The sequence below is a fragment of the Pagrus pagrus genome (genome assembly GCF_965226575.1).
Source record: "Pagrus pagrus genome assembly, chromosome: 11".
Classification (NCBI taxonomy): Eukaryota; Metazoa; Chordata; class Actinopteri; order Spariformes; family Sparidae; genus Pagrus; species Pagrus pagrus.
Window position 1 is genome coordinate 24,452,924 of NC_140195.1, and position 19,608 is coordinate 24,472,531.

Sequence of the window (19,608 nt, forward strand, 5' to 3'; positions counted from 1 at the left end):
TGGAATGTCTATCAATGATGGAAACAGTCAGCAAGCAGACATTTTGACTTGTCTTAGCAAGAAAAGCACATGAGTTACTAATAACACTGATGATGGCTTGTTCCATTCAAGTGTCCCTTGGAGGGCCAGAATTTTTCCGGACAGACACCTTGGGGGTGGGACATTCAAATTAAATGAAATAAAAATCACATTTTGGCCTAAAAACATTATTGTTTCATGTTTATTGTTTAGATATTTTAATTTTATTACAAAACTGAAGGCATTTTTAGACTTTACCAGTCATGCTCCTATCACCTATACCACAGTCAACCACCAGGAGTAGTCTAGCCTACTCAACGTTTAATTTGATGTGCAGAGCATTATTTGTGACTTGTGCTGTGTTCTGTTTTTCCTTCTTTTCTTTTTGTACTGAGAAGTCTAGTTTGAAGCTTGTTGTTGAGACTTTGAAATAAAAACAAATGTTAAGCAAGGGCATGTGGAAAAATTATGTCAGAGAAGAACAGTATTTAAAACTTAACAGTGCAGCGAGTTTGTCCTCATTTTGGAAAGTAAACAGACTATGAGAGTCATAAAAGGTGGGGATTTCTGATAGTTATTTCAGTCTAAGTTGTTTTTTTCTGTTGCTTTAATAGCGGGGACCACACGATATTTTCTCTTTGATTCTCACAATTTTGGAATCCAGTCGCGGGCCGGAATGGAAGGTTCGGCGGGCCCACCAGTTGATGATCACTGCTGTAAGCTCTGACATTTAGCCACAATATAAGCAAAATGAATGGAATACAGCCATTTATTTTATTACATTTATTTACACCTGTTCTTCTCTGAATGTGGCAAGCCAAAATGTGAAATCACCAATGTTCATGAAATGAACTAAGATTGTATTTTTCCAGAGGGTTTGATTGCTCAAACAGCAAATGTCCGTATTAAAGCTTGGGCTGGCACTTTGATAGAAACAGTGCTGTAGAGTGTGCGATGAAATGTATCTGAAATGATGTCCCAGGATGAATGAATGCCAGTTTTGTTTTGTTTTTTGTCTGTTGGCTTCTGGGTCATGTAACGGAACAGAAACGGTAACATCACCCCACGTGTGATTGTTCAGTAACTGATGGTCCTCTGCTGAAATGGATCATGGAGACACAGCTGTATGTGAGCTGACTACCTGGCTGAGTGACCAGGACCATTGTGCCCAGTAGATGTTCTTAAGTTTTTCACCTTTTTATTTGTTCAAACGGAGAAGAGATCTCAATAAAGCCATATTCAGTGGTGCACACCATCAATAGAAAAGTTATTGTAATGGCTGAATTCAGCTTGTGCCTCCTGTATCACATCTTAACTTCCTGGTTGTTGATTTTTATTACTGTAGTTCAAGAAACTGATCCGAGGGAGAATTCACAATACTGGTAAGAGATTTTAGTTCAGAAAATCTAGCAGCAGAGCAGGAGACGGACGGGGTTAGCTGAGCTCTGGGTGAGAACACAAACTGCCTGTAAATACTGATTTAATAAAATGATTTGCAAAAAATGTCACTTGTTTTGTGATGTGTTTTCATTCATTTAATTGGCTGGTGCTTTTGTCCTAAGCAGCTCACAATAACCCCCCAAGACCACAGCATTAAATCACTTGATAGAAAATATAAACGTCTTTACTCCAGTTTACATAAAAATAGTTTTTATTAACACAGGTAAACATGACTGCATTGTGGGTCAAGCTGTGGATTTTGTGGATCCACAGCATTGTTTGGCTCAGGTGACTGAAGGTGTACCACAGAGGGGCAAGTAGATGCTAGCTGAGGCTGATGACTGTGTGATCTATGGGGTACAGGGGTTGATTAAGAGGCGGCCATGATGGGGAGTTGGACAGAAGGACGTCCAGACGTTTGTACTGTTTCTTTGACTGATGATTCCCCCACAGCGACCGAAGACAGTTCAGGATACCCGCATCTATCAGCGCCTGGGAGAAAAATACAGCAACTGAACAGTTACAAAGAGCTTTTATGAACATACCAATTCACGACAACATTCGTAAATTGTTGTGTTTTCTGAAATGTGTATTGACCCACATGGCCACCGTACACAAAACCTCTAGAATCCAAAGAAAATAGGAAACGGCAGCTTTAAACAGCCAAAAATAGAGAAAAAAAACAGCTTGTCAAATGAAATGTTGAGAAATCTGTGCTGCTCCACTGTACCAGAAGCAACGCTTTAGTAAATTTTAATGACACTTGAATTTTTCATGATAACAAAGCTCTGTGCTTTGCATTTAAAGCTGAGGTTTCACACTTTATGGATGCATTTTTTTATGACTTTTGTAAAATTGGTTCATGGAGGCGGAGAGCAAACATTGACCGACCACCCTTGTGGATAAATGAAGTAAAAGCAAGCAGGAGTAAGAATATTATGATGAATTATGATGACTTTTAATATACTGAGAATCCAGGAGTGGTAAGAGAAGTTAATATGGACATATATGGAGTTTTTCTGCATCGAAAACATGTCACCATTAAATTTCATAGCAAGTGACATGAACTTCAGATGAACACATTCACTTGTTTGACTTATGAAGGAGAATATTTCAAAACATTTTAAAGTCATTTCCAGCCTGTAGGAGGTCTTCAAAGATGCATGTATACTTTATCCACAGACAAAAGTCACGTGTCTCATCTGCTTTGTGTTGGAGCTAATAATTGAGCCGGCTATTCATGGAAGTAGACAAATACAAATAATTGTCCATCATCACTCACCTCCACAATAAAACAAATGAGGAAGTTGAGAGCAGCCACGGCGACGAGCAGCATTTTGAAACCCATATCAGTGAAGTTGTACATTGGAAGTTGTTTACAAACTAAAGGCCCAGGATACACCACCAGCCAAGTCATCAGGCCAAGGAGGACAATCAGTAGACTGAGGAAAATCACTGCAAAGATAACAAGAACCAAAGTCACATCTGAGTTCAGAAACTTTGATACGTTTCACTTAATAATATTGTATTTAATCAAGCTGACAACAATGAACAGCATCATCCTTGGAATGACTCACGGTTGTGGTAGAGAGGTTTCTTGTGAGGGTAGCCCTTGGTGACCACCACAGCCATGATGATGTACTGGAAACCTGCCACGGCAAACACACTTGTGTTCTCCATGTTGGGTAGATTTTCTGTTCCATAAACTGTTGAATTGAGTGGAATATACCTAAAAAACACAGGGAGGGAAGTTTTATAGTAGATTCAAGTGTGTCACGTGTAGCTGTGGTTCTGGTCCTCCTTTAAAATCTGAGATGTTGTATTTTTACTGACCAGTCCTGTGAGGTGGTGATGAAGAGCGCAGACAGCTGGCCCACGATGACCATGCAGGTGTGGATGAAGATGCTGCCCAGGACTGGCACAGTTATCAGACTGGCTGGGGGTCTACGGGGGTGCAGTTCCTCACTGGGGCCTCCCCTTCCCATCACGATGGCCAGCAGGGACACCACAAAAATGTCACAGGCCAGGAACTGCAGGTCTGCCATGGTCGTCTTAATCTGGACACACACATCAACAAGTCACATGTTTAAATGAGAGTTCTTTAAGCAATAAAAAGGTTTATGTATATTTATTTCACAATATCTTTATTTATTTATTTAATATTGAACTTTTTTTTGGGTTTTCCATAATATCTGATCTAAAAATTGAGACGAGCTCCACTGCTGCTCACCGTGTAGAGGGTGAGGACGGAGCACAGCTGAATGAGGCTGTAGAGGGCCATGTATCTAAAGAGACTGAAGGAGGTGACCAGAGAACATCGACCCTCTCTGCACAGAAAAGAGGGAAAAATGTGTTATTGTATCTCTACTGCACAAACTGTTCCATAAACAATCCTGGTTTGGTTGGATTTTATTATTTTCTTACTTCAACACTTTAAACGCCTCCTATTTCCTCACCTGATAAGAAGCGGCACACAGCTGATGTTGTCAGTCTTGGAGGTGAAAGGTGAAGCGACTGAAGCCTCGGCTTCAGACAGGGAAACTCCAACATCAGCAGATCTCAGAGCCCCACAGTCATTGGCCCCGTCGCCACACATGCCCACCCGGTAGCTGTATTAAAGAGACAGGTTTGAATAATAGTTGTCTTATTTAAAGTCAGGTATCAGCCAGTATTAACCAGCAATACTTCACAATTTAAATAAAAATAATCACAAATACTGCACAGCCGGTTACTGAGGGTTCGATTTTTCCTAATACTCAATTCTCTGCTGCCCTCAGTATATTTCTACTCTGCTGGGTTTATTTTTTCTTTCTGTTCTTCCTCTGAGTTTCCCACTCTTCCTCTTTTGTGTCTGGACTCACTTCAGCTTCTGCAGCTCCTTCACCAGCTGGGTTTTCTGGTCAGGAGTCATGCGTGCAAATACAGTGGTTCGCAACAAAACCTGCAATGACAAAAAATGATGGCAAATGATCACATGTTCACTTGACTGACTTCATCCATTCATCATCTGTCTTATTCAAGAGAAAATGGTGCGTGAAATACAGTCTGTTAGTCTAATGAATCTGTTTGAACCAAACTATAAGTTAATTATTTTCCTTATCGCTACTCTCCTAGTTATCATATCCACTGTCAGACTATTCCTGCTGGGAATATATAACACACAGTACCTTTGGCAGATACTCAGGGAAATGGTCACAGAGGGCAGCAAAGGACTTGCCACTTATAGCCAAGTGATAGCCAAAACCACCCTGGTACAGGCCCTGAGAGGAGAGAAGAAAAGCATCAATAACAGCGATATCTACTTAATTATTAAACACACAGAGTGCAGATAAGGACAAATATTAAGGTACCATTTCCAATCAAACTTTATCACTGTTGTCTTTCAGGTCCTAGAGTATGGCTGCGTGGGAAAAAATCCCACTCAGTCATGGCACATGTTGAAGGTCTTTCCCTTAAATACTTATTCTTAAGTAGCAAAATCATGGCTGTAATCCAAACAGCATCAGAAACACAGAACTGTCACACAACTACCCTTCTCCTCACATTTGGCAGTTGAGTGCACCCATAAACAGAATGAGAAGCAGTGAGTGTACAGGAGTGTTGTGTGTGTGTGTGAGCAGGACCAACCTGAGTGATGACCTCTACAGAGCTTTGGGCGGACGTTGCCCCGCCGTCTTCCAGGTTGAACCTCAGGGTGGGCATGGATTGGGCAGTGTGGGGGGTTGCATTGACGAATATCACCTTCTCATCAGATCCCACCATCCCACAGCTTTTTGCTACATTGACTGCTGTTAAAATGTTGTCTCCTATGTGGAGAAAGAAAAAACTAGATTTAACATGACGTTGATGCTGGCATCTTAATGCCTCAATAACAACAAAGTCAAGGGTCTTTTTTAACTATGGTTTTTATACAAATACAAAACAACTCCCACCTGTGACCATGATGCTGCGAAGTTGTGCAAGTCTCAGGATGTTAATGACCGGGGCACTCTCCGGCTTTACCAGGTTTTTCATCATCAGCAAGCCCAGGAAGTGCATGTCTTTCTCTACCTCCCCTCTGTGAAAGACATACAGCTGCATTGTGTTCACAGCATCATTTCTAGGAAACAAAAAAGGACTCTGCCACGGAGCTGCAAAGAAGCCAGAATTACAGACTGGGTTCTCACCGTTCAATGGTCCTAAAGTCAGTGTTGCTGTCTAATGGTTTATAGGCGAGTGCAAGAACCCTGAGGCCTTCACTGGAGAAGCTTTGCAGCTTTCCTGAGAACTGTGCCGGCACTGTAAGCACAAAGCATCCCTGTATTACACTGACAATAATTGACAGGAATTGGTGATAAAATTATTTCCATTTAAAATGCTGAACTGTATATTTACATGTTAAATAAATATTATTATTTTCATTACTGATACTAAAATACTGACCACTTTCTGCCCGACAGAGGCTAGCCACCATCTCTGGGGATCCTTTGATGAAAGCGAGAGCTGAGCGTCCCCCGCGGGCCACCGTCACCACGCTCATCCGCTGCAGGGTCGAGGAAAAGGCAAACCTCTGCACAATGGCCACCGCCTCTCTCGTGGACTAACAGCAGAATGGAAGAGAAGAATAACAGTGATGAAAAGTGGAAACTCCAGACAGAAGTTGACATATTAGGGATCAGTGAGCAAAGCAGATAACTGATGTTTACCCACTTCTACATCTACATTTTATTCAGTTCGTAATTTAATACACTTACCACATGATTAAAATATAGCACTATGGTAAAAAAGGACAGATAAATAATTGTACAAGGCATTTATTGAAAATTTGCCCCATTGATCAGTCTACATGAGAGGGATGTTCGGGTTACTCACAGGTCCTTGAGCTGAGAGCCGTTGAGTTGGAGGTCTCATAACAGCCAAAACTCTGTGGCCTCCAAACTCTGCATCCAGCGCCTTTCCATCTCCCTCTGGCTCCTCGAGCGTCTGGAAAATTAGACACAAAGTAAAGATGTCTTCAAAAGTGCTTTGAGTTGTCGGAAAGCGCTAGACAAAAACCAAGTTCAAGATCTAATACAAGTCTAAGATAATGGTTTGAATTAACAGAAATTCACATGAAGATGACATATTATGACAATAGATTGCAGAAGGCACTGAAAAACAAAACAATATTTGAGATGTAGGTTTTATAGTATCAAAAAGTATTGTTTTTGTACAAATAGTGAACATTTTTGAACAGTGCTAAGTTCTAGTCAAGCACCTCTTGAAGTAAATAAAATAAGCTTCATACCCATCCAGTGGACTCGACCATCTTGAGCTCCAGAGGGTCTCCGAGGGGCTGATCTCGCAACAGTGTCACAGTGTGACAGCAGGCCAGGCCTGTGAGCATGTTCCCTGGGGGCAGGAGGCTGGGCTCTGGGACCAGCTCAGAGAAACCAGCAGGTCCCCCCTCCATCACTCCCCACACATCCAGACCGTCCTCTGTAAGAGTTCCTGTCTGGAGAAACACGAGTACTCTGATGAAAGGCGACTTCAACATGTCAAGTGGTCACGACTGTCCTCCACACTTCCTCATTCTCACCTTGTCAAAGCAGAAGACTGACACCTTGCCGCAGATGTTGATGCGTGGTGGACTGATGCAGAAGACGCCCTGCCGCTTCAGTCTGCTCTGAGCGTAGATAGTGCCCGTGGTGATGGCAGCTGGCAGGGCAGGAGGCACTGCGATGGTCACGATATCCAGGCTCCTAATCATCAGCTCCATCCAGGTCACCTGGACACACATTCAGACACAAGTGAGCGATATCTCTTCATTTATTGTTGCCATGTCAAATATAGACAGGCCAGAAATGATTTGGACTTTGCATTGTAGCGTGCACTTACACTGGATCTGAAGAGCACCACGAAGCTGTAAATGGTGCCACTCAGAGCTGAAGAAAGAAGGACGAGATTGGAAAATGTTGGAATTGCTGTCAAATTCTTTGCCTAAAAGTCTTAAGGCAAGGCAAGGCAAGGCAAGTTTATTTGTATAGCACAATTCAGACACAGGGCAACTCAAAGTGCTTTACAGGCGCATACAATTACAGTAAAACATTTAAGATACATTAAAACAAAACATTAAAACAAGTTGAGAAATAGACATTTAAACAAAACATTAAAACAAGTTAAGAAATAGACATTAAAACAAAACATTAAAACAAGTTAAGAAATAGGAAAACAAAAGTCACAGAGAAAAAAAATAAAAGTCACAGTGCAGTTCAAAGACTTAAAATTGCTTCAGTGAAAGGCAGTGGCAAACAGAAAGGTCTTCAGCCTTGATTTAAAAGAGGTGAGAGTCGGAGCAGACCTGCAGTTTTCTGGGAGTTTGTTCCAGATGTGTGGCGCATAGTAACTGAACGCTGCTTCTCCATGTCTAGTTTTGACTCTAGGGACTGAAAGCAGACCTGAGCCTGATGACCTCAGAGGTCTGGATGGTTCATAACGTGGCAGCAGATCAGAAATGTATTTTGGCCCGAAACCATTCAGTGCTTTATAAACCAACAACAGGATTTTGAAATCTATTCTTTGACTGACAGGAAGCCAGTGTAAAGATCTGAGAACTGGAGTGATGTGATCTACTTTTTTGGTTCTTGTTAGGACTCGAGCAGCAGCGTTCTGAATCAGCTGCAGCTGTCTGATGGATTTTTTAGAGAGTCCTGTAAAGACACCGTTACAGTAGTCGAGTCTGCTGAAGATAAATGCATGGATAAGTTTTTCTAAATCCTGCTGAGACATAAGTCCTTTTATCCTGGATATATTTTTAAGATGATAGTAGGCTGATTTTGTAATTGACTTAATGTGGTTGCTGAAGTTCAGGTCTGAGTCCATTATTACACCGAGGTTTCTGGCTTGGTTTGCAGTTTTCAACATTATAGATTGAAGCTGAGCAGAGACTGTGAGTCGTTCTTCCTTGGCTCCAAAAACAATTATTTCAGTCTTATCTTTGTTTAACTGAAGAAAACTCTGACACATCCAATCATTGATTTGTTCAATGCATCTACTTAGCGTTTGTATGGGATTGTAGTCCCCTGGTGAGATGGTTATGTAAATTTGTGTGTCATCTGCATAACTATGGTAACATATTTTGTTGTTTTCCATTATCTGAGCTAGAGGAAGCATGTAAATGTTGAATAGTAGAGGCCCCAGAATGGAGCCCTGGGGTACTCCGCTTGTCATTTTCATCCTTTCAGATGTGTAATTACCAATAGACACAAAGTAGTCTCTATCATTTAGATAGGATTTAAACCAGTTTAGTGCTGTACCAGAGAGTCCCACCCAGTTTTCTAGTCGGTCTAGTAGTATGTTGTGGTCGACTGTGTCAAACGCAGCACTGAGATCCAGTAATACTAAGACTGAAATTTTGCCATTGTCTGTGTTTAAATGAATGTCATTGAGGACCTTGACTAGAGCAGTCTCAGTGCTATGATGTGGTCGAAATCCTGATTGGAAGACATCAAAACAGCCATTTACTATTAAGTAATTGTTCAGCTGTTGAAAAACAGCTTTTTCAATGATTTTACTTAAAATTGGGAGGTTCGATATGGGCCTGTAATTATTCATTACTGATGTGTCTAGATTGTTCTTCTTCAGGAGTGGTTTAATAACTGCAGTTTTCATGGCTTGGGGGAAGACGCCTGAAAGTAGAGACATGTTGACAATCTGTAGCAGATCTGAAGTCATGCAGTCTGAAACTTTTTTGAAGAACCCTGCTGGTAAAATATCAAGGCAGCATGAGGAAGATTTCAAATGTTGTATTATCTCTTGCAGGTTTTTGTCATTGATTTGGTCAAATTGTGTCATGGTGTTAGAGTTGGTTTTCGGTGGACACATGGATAACACGCCTCCTGTACTAGGTACGGTGGCACAGACCGCTTGTCTAATTTTCTGAATTTTGTCAGTGAAGAAGGATGCAAATTCATTACAGGCCCTGGTAGATAGATGTTCAGAGGCTACTGGCACAGGAGGGTTTGTTAGCCTGTCGACAGTAGCAAACAGGGCACGTGCATTATTATTGTTTTTGGTGATAATGTCTGAAAAGAAGGACTGCCTTGACTTTTTCAGTTCTAAATTAAAAATGTAAAGTCTCTCTTTATAAATGTCAAAATGAACTTGGAGCTTAGTTTTGCGCCACCTGCGCTCTGCCTTTCGGCATTCCTTTTTTTCCATTTTGACAAGTGTGGCATTTCTCCAAGGAGATTTTTTCTTACCAGAGACCACCTTCATTTTAGTGGGTGCAATGGCATCAATAACATTTGTAACTTTAGAACTGAAGTGATCTACAAGGTCATTGACGGAGAACCTGGAGAGGGGAGGTTAAGTAACTCAGCAGTAGATACAGACAACATTCGTTTCTTCATAGAGTCTTTAAACAAAATAAGGCAGGTCTCTGCTAAAGCTCTTACCAACACAACCCAGGATGAGCAGGAACTTGACAGAATCTTGGTAGAAGCGGAAGTCGGTCGGCTGAGGATACAAAATGGAGCTGACCAGGTTACCTTTGGCTGTGAAAAACCCTGTGGAGCAGATATGAAAAGGAGAACTGGCTTGAATTGGAGGGCAAACAGTAAGCTTTTAAAGGCGCCCTGTGGAGCGTCCTTGTAAACAAACAAAAGTTATGTTTATACTCATTGTGATTCACCAAAACACAACGTGTGTGTCCTTGACTTCTTACAAACGTGTTAAAAACAGTTCCTTCCTTATAAACTCTTTGCAAAACAGTTTTTTTTAAATAGGAAATTTGGAAACCTGCAGTGTTTAGATCCACGCACAAACATAAGAAACAAAATGGACCTGTTCATAACAAAGCTGTTCCATTTGTCAACATTTCCACAGGTTTCCTTTAACTGACATCTCCCTAAGAAGTTAACGATTCAGCTCATCATTTTCTCGACTCACCGGTGCTTGTGACCACAGCAACAGCACCGCTGCCTCCCGGCCCGCCTCCTTTTGCCTGAATGAGCTGGGTGCCACAGAAGAGGGTGTGTCTTCGCTCAGTCTCTGAGCTGTACGTCCCCTCACCAGCAGGCAGTGGGGTTTTCAGCACTGGGACACTTTCACCTGGACACAGGAATGATGCGCACAGATGAATACATGTACTCCTCAATGAAAAACAATCTGGAGACTGTATTCAATGATTTGCAAATGCTTTTGTCCTGATGCTGGACTGGATTTGATGGATGAAACTGGATTTGAAGAATACACTGATCAAACTTTCACCGTAGCACAACGCGGAACTGGAGAGGCTGAGTTTTCTTTCTAGGTTGACATCATACTGAATTGTTTCACTTCGGTTTCACATGTCGGAGATGCTATTCATCTTTTGTTGCCACATTTACTGCATTTTTCCCTTTTATTGCCCCAAAATGCCAGTTTTTGTTCATTTCAGATTTAGTTTGTTAAATTGATATACAGTATTTCTGAAGAAATTCATGTACCAACTTTATTGAAGGGTGAGAAATCAAATGCTTGAACCCTCACATACCACAGGAGGAACTAGCACCAGTTAGCAGTCATCTTGAAAGTCACTTTTGACGGCCAATTTGTGATTCCAATCAGCCTCAAGGTCGTGACCTGAGCCAGTTTAAAGTGTTTTTTTAATTAAATATTATATTTAAAGTGAAAACTGTGGCAATGCAACACTGAAGTTACTCTAAAGGTGTGTCATGGGGCGAGTGATCATGGCAATTATCATAAAGTTTAAGTTATAAAATACGATAAGATAAGATGTTCCTTTATTGATCCCCCTTGGGAGAAATTTGCAGGTAACACAGCAGTACAGAGGGAAATAAGTAGCAGCACAGAGAAGTTTTAAAAAATAAAAATAGAAAATTAACAATTTGAATAGAAAATATAATAAAAACTATTTGCATAAAGATAAACATACTATATACAGTAACTGTCCTTGTATGTACACACATACTTGTGCAATATATAATAAATGTGCTTGTGCAAATGTGCAATGTTGCAAATATGACACATCTTTGCAGCTGCCCTCTGCCTGGTGGTGTTGTTTTGATGATCACCTGTGAGCATGCTCTCATTCACCAGACACTCCCCAGCCAGCAGGGCAGCATCACAGGGCAGCAGCAGACCTTCCTGAGGGATGATTATACAGTCACCGGGGACCAGCTCTTCCGAACTCACACACTCCTCCGCTGAGAAAACACACAACTAGAAATGAGTATCCTTTTAAAGAGTTATGGGTTTAATACAGAATGACTGGACAGAAGCAGTCTGGCTTTTCTTGGCCTAATAAAACGCAATTACTTCCTGATCTTTACTCAAATTAACAAAAGAGTTAGAAGAGACTAGTACACGTTCAACGCAATACAATCACTATGTTTTTAAGTAAATTTTCCTTAAAATAAACTATTCTATGTTCCTGCAAATTTCCAAAAAATATAATTCTGAAATTTTTCATCCATTGTTCAGCACATTTGAATTGTAAAGATGTAGAACTGACAACTACCATTCCGACGAGGTACGATTGATTGCATGAAGTTCTACTGAAGAGTTAAACCACTACTTGGGAAAATGAAACAATGGTGGTTCCAGTAATGCATCTATTTATGGAGAACACATGGCAACTATTATTGTCTCAAACAGCACCTGGGTATGGTATCAGTTGGCAACTCAAAACCATCTTTACTGTTTCTGACCCCCTTTGAATGATGGTTATTCATCACTACATAAAACCATGGCTACAACTCAAAACTATAAACCTCTTCACCAAGCCCACAGCTCATCAGGAAACTAAGGTGGTCCAAGGTGTTTCTTTAACATCAAGACACTCTGCTCTCTCTCTGCCTTCTGCCTTGATCCTTTATCAGGATAAAACTCTTTCTGTGCCAAAAGTCTTTAGCTATTCATTTTGGTTTTAATAGATCTGCCACTGCTCCACCTTCAGAGGAAGCACATTACTGCAATGCTAAGTGAACAAAGTGCCAATCAAAAAACACATCCACAAAGATCAAGAAGAAAAGAACGCTAAAAATAATTCATATTGGAAGTAGAAGACAACATTTGCATAAACTCACCTTCTGAGTTTCTCCGTATTGTGACATTTGTGACTAACCGTGCCATGCTGCGGAGAGTGACGCTTTGCTGTGGAGTAACATCAAATAAGGTTTATTAAATAACCTTTCCATCCATTTTGAGGTCTCAACAAATACATTATTTTCAGATCAAGTATCCAACTGTAGGCTCACCTTGCGGATCTCATAAAGTGAGATACAGATGGACAGAATGGAGATAATGAATATACATATGGCGTAAATATAATAATTATCAATCATCCACAGGGTGATGCTGAATAACTGGAACACATAGAAAGGGTTGATGACCTGAAGACGCAGATAAAGAGAGAGACAAAAAGGAAGGAGCAGGTTTAATTCTGATAAAATCACAACCATCACAACAAATTCAGAGGCAGTATATAAAAGACTTTTTTTTTTCGTCTCACCTCTTCAAACAGTAGTTTCATGTAAGGCTTCACAGGCACATCAATAAGATTGGGCCCATACATGCGTCTCCTGAAATAATTCATGTCATGAATTACTCAGTCTGATGTTCAAGACTAAGTTAATTTCTCCATTCATGCATCCTTTCCTACCTGAAGCTTTGCTCCAGGTGACTCAGGCCCTTTTGGAAGCCATACAGTTCCTTGCAGGTCCAGCCCTCATTGAGGACACTACAGACAAAGACAGAAGGTTTCAACATTTCGGTTAATAAAAAAGGTTAAAGGTAAGAAATAGTTGGCTTTCTATACATAAAAAACACGTTTTATTTAAATATACAGCATGAATCCAGCTGTTCATCATTCAGTGAAGTGAGTTTCTGGGTTTCCTGTTTCAGTACCTAACACGACAGAATGCTCCTTTTCTGTCCAGCCAGATGTAGCGCAGTCCTTCAAACAGGTAGTAGCGCAGCAGGGTTTTCTGTAACACATTTAAGGTCACTTTCAGTCTGTGAAAGAAGATCTCTGAGCACATTAATCTGCAAAAAAACAACTTTACCCTTAACCCTTACCTTCTCATGGCACAGCTGAACTGTATCTCTCCATTCAGTGTCCTCCAGCTCTCCCAACAAATCCAAACTGAAAGGGACAAACCAAGTAAGCTTGTTTACTTTTTAACAGTCTTATAAGGCATGTGCATGGTGTTGAAAGGCTAAAGGTTATGAGACATGTAGCTTACCTGCCCTCCTCAATCTCCTCTGTGAGGACCTCCACCACATGCTGCTGGCCAAAACAGTCCTGAGGAAACATACCACAAAATACATCTGTGATTGTTGGAAATGAGGCACCTGACCCACCAAGAAAGAAAACATCTAATGCAGTAAATCAGAGACAAAAAAAGACAGAATACTGCTGTAGACATGGTCCTCTTTTACATCTTGCACTTGCATCCAGACAATGACACAATCACCACATATAAAGTAAAGAATGAAGTCAAGGTACAAATATTCTTAGTTCATCTTCAGCAGCATTGAGGGTGAATGTTTGTATGTATGGTAAATGTGCAAAATGGAAAGTTTAATCCACCATTATACTCCAGTAGGTAAGTGTGAACCCGACTGATGGTAGTACTACCAGTCAGAAACTGCTGAAGAAAGACGAAGCATTTCCTCTAACCTGACTGAAATGGATTTTTGGAGGTAGATATTTTAAATCGGAGCTGCTAATTCCTAATAATTTGTGCTGATGTATGTACTTGTCAAAAATGACAAGTATACTGTTTTTTCTGCCAGTGTGGAAAAGACTCTGCTACACCAGTTCAGCCATCAATATACATTAAAACTCAAGTGCGTCTTTCAAGGTTAGAGCAGTACTTTAAAATCAGGAAATCGTTTACACATAATTGAACATTAAGTGAATATATAGACTGGACTGAGAAATTAACATTTCAGTGCAGCTTTTATAATAGCTATGACTGCTCAATCTAATATTTTATGAACCGGTCAGTTACTGCCATTATGAGCTTGAACCCCGTCCTGTATGTGTCTTAAAGAACATAAAAATTAATGTAGGACAAAGTGGCACACAGGTCAGCTGTAATTCACGCAATGCCGAGAGAAATCCATGTTCAGCAATGCAGCCAGAGTTTCAAATCTGAGTAGGAATTAATTATTTTCTCACTCTTATTAGCAGAATATCTGCCAAAGCCAGAGGGCAGGAGCAGCAGCGGGCGAGGACGCCAAGCCTCGGGCGCCAGTGAAACACAATCAGGAGGAGACCCAAGGACAGCAGGGCAGCCAGGCGACACAACCACACCCGCCAGCGCACCCACTTATACCCCTGAGCATCCTGGTGAGGCAAAGGAGTCACACAGTCCAGTCAGATTCAAATACAGGTTCATTTCCATACAGCTGGTTAGCCACATTAAGGTAAAAGAAAAGCCAGATTGTGACTGCGGCTTGTTCGGCTTTCAACAGTGATACTTGAACCAATTGTGGCAGACATATTCAAAACCACTGGTTCCTCTGAATCTGTAAATACATCAGGGTTATAGGGAACCATGCACATCTCTAACTTCTAACATTACATGTAAAGCTGGCATGTGTCATTCTAGGTTTCAATTCAAGCAAGCGAAGCAGACAACCACAAGCACTTCAGCCTGTCCATCTGTCATCAAAGACCCTCGACGTTCACATAAAATTTTCCCCATTTTTTCCTCTTTTCTCGTCTATATCTAACTCTCTGTTGTAAACTTCATTTGCCACACTTGTGGTCGATTGAGCAGAAACACTGTGGAGGTTCTTACCATGTGTGACTCAGGGCTGAGCAGGGGGTCTCGTGGACTGGGTGAGGGGAGTCCGCTCAGCGGCTCCACCACACTTCCTACAGGTTACAGGTTTCACACCATTAACACAACAATACCTCTGCTACAACATACACCACGTGAACTGACCTGCACAATCACACCCTCAGTCAATATTAACACTCATCTCAGACTTCTTTATACAGCACCTTTCATACAAACATCATGCCTGTAGCAAGGCTAAAACAACACAAGTCAAAACAACAATAGAGAACAGTAAAGAGAATTTGCGAGGTTTACAAATGTTAATATTACATAAAAATCAGTAAAGAAAAAATGTAATCAATGGACAAAAGTGTAAAAACTGAGGCAAAAAAGGACAAGGCCCCTTGAGAAGAAACGGATTTAAAATATATATCTTAAGGTTTCTTTAAAAAGGCTTTGTGGTGACATGGTTTACCTGACATCTTCTGTATGAAGGCAGTGGTGGAAGATAAAAACGTGGAAGGTTTTGTGTGTACAGTAATAATAAAAAAAAACTAATATAAACTTCACGGCTGAGCGATCAGACACCCCTCAGACCTCACAGCACTACATTTATAGTTTGGGTCATCGTGGTTTGAACAGTGCTTTGGGTGTTCAATTCATTTAAACCCTCTGCAACCAAACTTTGGTCAGATATGTGAGCTAGTGGGAGATTCAAGAGCGACCATCAGCTGTAATAAGGTCAGTAAACCCGACGGAAACACTGCGAGCTCCTCAAGAAACATTAACTTTTAAAGGGCTACGGACGAGAGTAAAATGCCTCATAAAGCGATATAAATTATCTTTAAACTCACAGTAAAGTACATATATACACAGTATACAACAGCAGAGGCGTTAAAAACAAGTGCAGTAAAGCTAGTTGTATGTTTAACCTGATGCTCGCTTCCGCCTCCAACAGACCTGGAAAACATCGAAACGAAACCACATTCCTTCGTTTGAAAAGACATTTGGGGAAGAGACAGAACTTACCGCCAGTCGAGACCGGAAGTCTTACATAAATATATTCCCGAAAGCGATTAAGTCACTATGAAGAGTGAGTAAAAGTGAGAGCTGTCGCTGCCACAGCCCCTCTGTGGTTAACCTGCGCGGTGCCTCGAGCGGCGGCTACCTGTCTGAGATACCTGTCTGACCGGCTGCTGAGGCAGAGCTGAACACGAGCCCCGCGGCCGTGTGTGGCATCAGATTAACCCGGGATCAGGAACAAATGAGAAAAAAGGGTCATTTAATGCGGTTACTACACGCTGTTTATTACACACTGTGCACGGGACTGCCACTCCCTGAGATGAAATGGACGCGACAAGACACACTATCTCGTGGTTTCTTCATACGACGACGCCGAAGAACCGATAATGTAGCCATCTCAACATTAAAAAAGTTACAGTTGTCAATAAATATTTGATAGTATTACTTTCCCGTGATTATTATTTTTATCATTAAACCATTCAAATCTAAACGAGTAGTTATTAAGTTAAAGATTAAGGTTGTAAAAATGTGTATTATTTGTGTCCTGTGGCTGGTGACCTGCTGTATGGACATTAAAGGAGCACTATGTAGTTTATTTTTAGAGATATTTACAATATTAATGAGGCAATAATACAATCTCATAATTATTATTTTTTTCCATAACTGAGTAAACAAGCTGTTCTCAGGGGAAAATAAGTCCCCAGAACACTGTTTGAAGCTAGAAAGATGGCAGGGTCCGCCACATATAAACAAAGTAAAACAGTATGACATTGTGTTGTCCTTCAAGGTCAGTTTGTCTATTTAGTTTCAAATCAATAAATCCTCTTAAGAAATTGTTCCAAAAAACTACATAGAGCACCGTTAATCTTCATACACAGCACGATACACACAAGGAACCAAAAAACTGAGTCATCTGTTTTTATCAGCATGCACATGATTGTAGTATAATCATGTGAAAGCTTCTCAGGACGTGGGAAACTGAGATATTTGGCCAGATCACATGCCTGCTTTGTTCTAACTAGGCCAAACTCTACCAAAAGTAGCCCAAAAATGAGCAGGTCTGCAATCAAGCCAAACTGTTTTGTTTTTTTAGTTTAAGAGTCACAGATCACAGTTTGCTGTGTGTCGGATTATTTGGAATTACCCATCTAAAGACATGTCTATTTGACAATAAAGCTACATGTTTCCTTCATGTTTTATTGAAGTCCAGCTGGTTTAATGGAAGTCCAGCTGGTTTTACACACAGCCCACTTAAATAGACTGTCTGAACACATACACAGGAATTCCAGGCATCTGAAAGTCCTTCATTATGCTCCTTTTAATTTACCCGTGTCCCAGGCTCCAATCAATAACTCTGTTCAAAGGACTACCTACATTTGGAAGAGAAGAGGACTCCCAACAAGGCCACCAAGGATATTAATCCTGCTGCCCTAAGAAAGTCCAGGCTTTCAGTGTTACTGTCAGCCCCTGAGCATGACACAGGGCAAACTTTCTGGTGTGTCGAAAAAGGGAAATGAATATGTAGGCCTACAAATGACTAGACAGGCACAAGAAAGTCATCTGAGCTGAAGCTGCAGAAAAAAAATCCTCAGCCTCAAATTCTACACCAGCTATGCCACCAGCTAAGGTCAACAGCCTGTATACTCAATTGTTTGGGAGAGACCTTCAGACTCTAAAGCTGCTCTGATCTATATTTCTATGTTAACAATGGTCTTTCAGCTACTTGGTACACAATGGTTTTGATTCAATCTTACCGCTCTCATCAGTGTCAATTCCTCACCAGCTGTTCTCAGCTAAAAAGCTTTGAGGAACCCACTGTACACTACCTGACTGATACAGTGACTAGCCAGTGAACATCAGGGAACATTTCAATCAATTATTGCAAATTTAAACATTTCATATACAACTATATTTTTTCTTAAGAATTGGGACAAAGACATGAACAGGACACTTTACTGGTAAAAAAAAAAAAAGGAACTATCAGTCCTCCCTAGAGACCTGTTTGACATTTCTGCACAACAGTCACTTATCAGCCTAAGCAAATAGTTATAGCCTATTTGTACGAAGATAATAAAGGCTGATTTACCTGTCTGTCTGTAACACACAGATTTCCCACTTTAAACAAACCACTTCTCTTACCAACAGCGCACATGACAGTAGAGTAGATTTAGTACTAGTGCTATTGGTAGTAGCAGTTAATAGCAGCAGTAGTTACTGCAGTAGTGCTTGTATTAGGACGTGTGTTAGCAGCAGCAGGGCAGCGGTGAGGTCTGTTTCTAAAAGGAGATGCCTTTGTTGACTTTAAATGTAATTTGAGATGGATCATCCACTGTCAACTGTGCAAATAAAACATCTGCATGGCTTGAAACCACTGGAGGTGAGAAGGTATGTTTTTCTTTTCTTTAGAAATGAGGTGAAACTACCCTTTATATTACACCTCGTTTGTATTTGCAGAACAGTTGTGATGTTAATTACACACTGGAAGGATAGTCTTGAAGGGTAATAAAATGCTTACTAATAGCTCTGATCAGATTTAGTTATTGTCCTCAATAGTTGCCAAATGACAGTAGTTAAATTAGGGTCTGAGCTAAAGTTAAGTTCATTAACCTTTCAACATAACTACTGAGTAGCTCCTGGTGATCGTAGCGTTTGTTCAACCAAACAGAGGTAAGAGAAATCGCAGACAGACAGCAGGTCACTCTGTCTGTTATCATTTGTCAGCACAGAGCAGCTTCAGCACAAGCTACCGCCCTCAGTGAGCTAACGGTTAGCAAACACATCTGTGTAGCTGTAGGGAGTGAAGGGTTAACGTCATTTAACAGCATTCAAACACACTTACCACGCCTGTCCATCCTCTGGTCAAGATGACAGCCTTCACATTACCTTCTTTCACAAGTCATAGCCGTAATGACAGACTGTCTTCAGGCAGACAGACAGGACAGACTCTTTCAAAACATCCAGCTATCTGCTACAACTCATACTCTGCTACGGCAACTCACGTGGTCCAAAATAGTCGCAAGCGTGCCCATGTGTAGAAAGCGCAACGCGCTGATGTCAGACTGCTACATTTATAGTGTGGTTTACTCTTCTGTTTTTCCACATAGCTCACCATTTTATCAATGTGAGAAGATATTCGATGTCCCGACAAAATATTTAAAAATCCCTATACTAGTTTAATTGGAAATTTAAATCACAAATAGATTGATCTGTGTCTGTCCCTTTAATGCATCTGCCAATCCTACAAATTTCCATCAGGACTCACAAAACTACAAATATTGATATGTGTAGGACATCCTTTGCAGTTCTGATAGGATTCAATGTATGGCTTTAAACCAACTAAACTAATTTACTAATGCTCCATAGCGTCATTATT

General features: G+C 40.8%; 1 protein-coding gene across 1 annotated transcript; it reads right to left on the minus strand.

Moving 5' to 3' along the window:
• Window positions 1–1,646: 1,646 nt before the first annotated feature.
• On the minus strand, window positions 1,647–19,198 carry LOC311265360 (polyamine-transporting ATPase 13A2-like). The gene is made up of 29 exons (XM_084366939.1): window positions 19,075–19,198; window positions 15,231–15,307; window positions 14,606–14,773; window positions 13,665–13,723; window positions 13,498–13,564; window positions 13,327–13,406; window positions 13,082–13,159; window positions 12,932–13,001; window positions 12,678–12,812; window positions 12,507–12,573; window positions 11,493–11,624; window positions 10,366–10,527; window positions 9,873–9,983; window positions 7,315–7,361; window positions 7,016–7,204; window positions 6,725–6,931; window positions 6,310–6,420; window positions 5,881–6,037; window positions 5,625–5,736; window positions 5,391–5,515; window positions 5,086–5,264; window positions 4,626–4,718; window positions 4,320–4,399; window positions 3,915–4,067; window positions 3,689–3,785; window positions 3,292–3,515; window positions 3,036–3,187; window positions 2,741–2,913; window positions 1,647–1,950 (listed from the first exon to the last, which is right to left on the minus strand). Exons 1-29 carry the CDS (start codon window positions 19,085–19,087, stop codon window positions 1,783–1,785), a joined length of 3,486 nt encoding a protein of 1,161 aa, XP_084223065.1. The 5' UTR covers window positions 19,088–19,198; the 3' UTR covers window positions 1,647–1,782.
• Window positions 19,199–19,608: the final 410 nt, after the last annotated feature.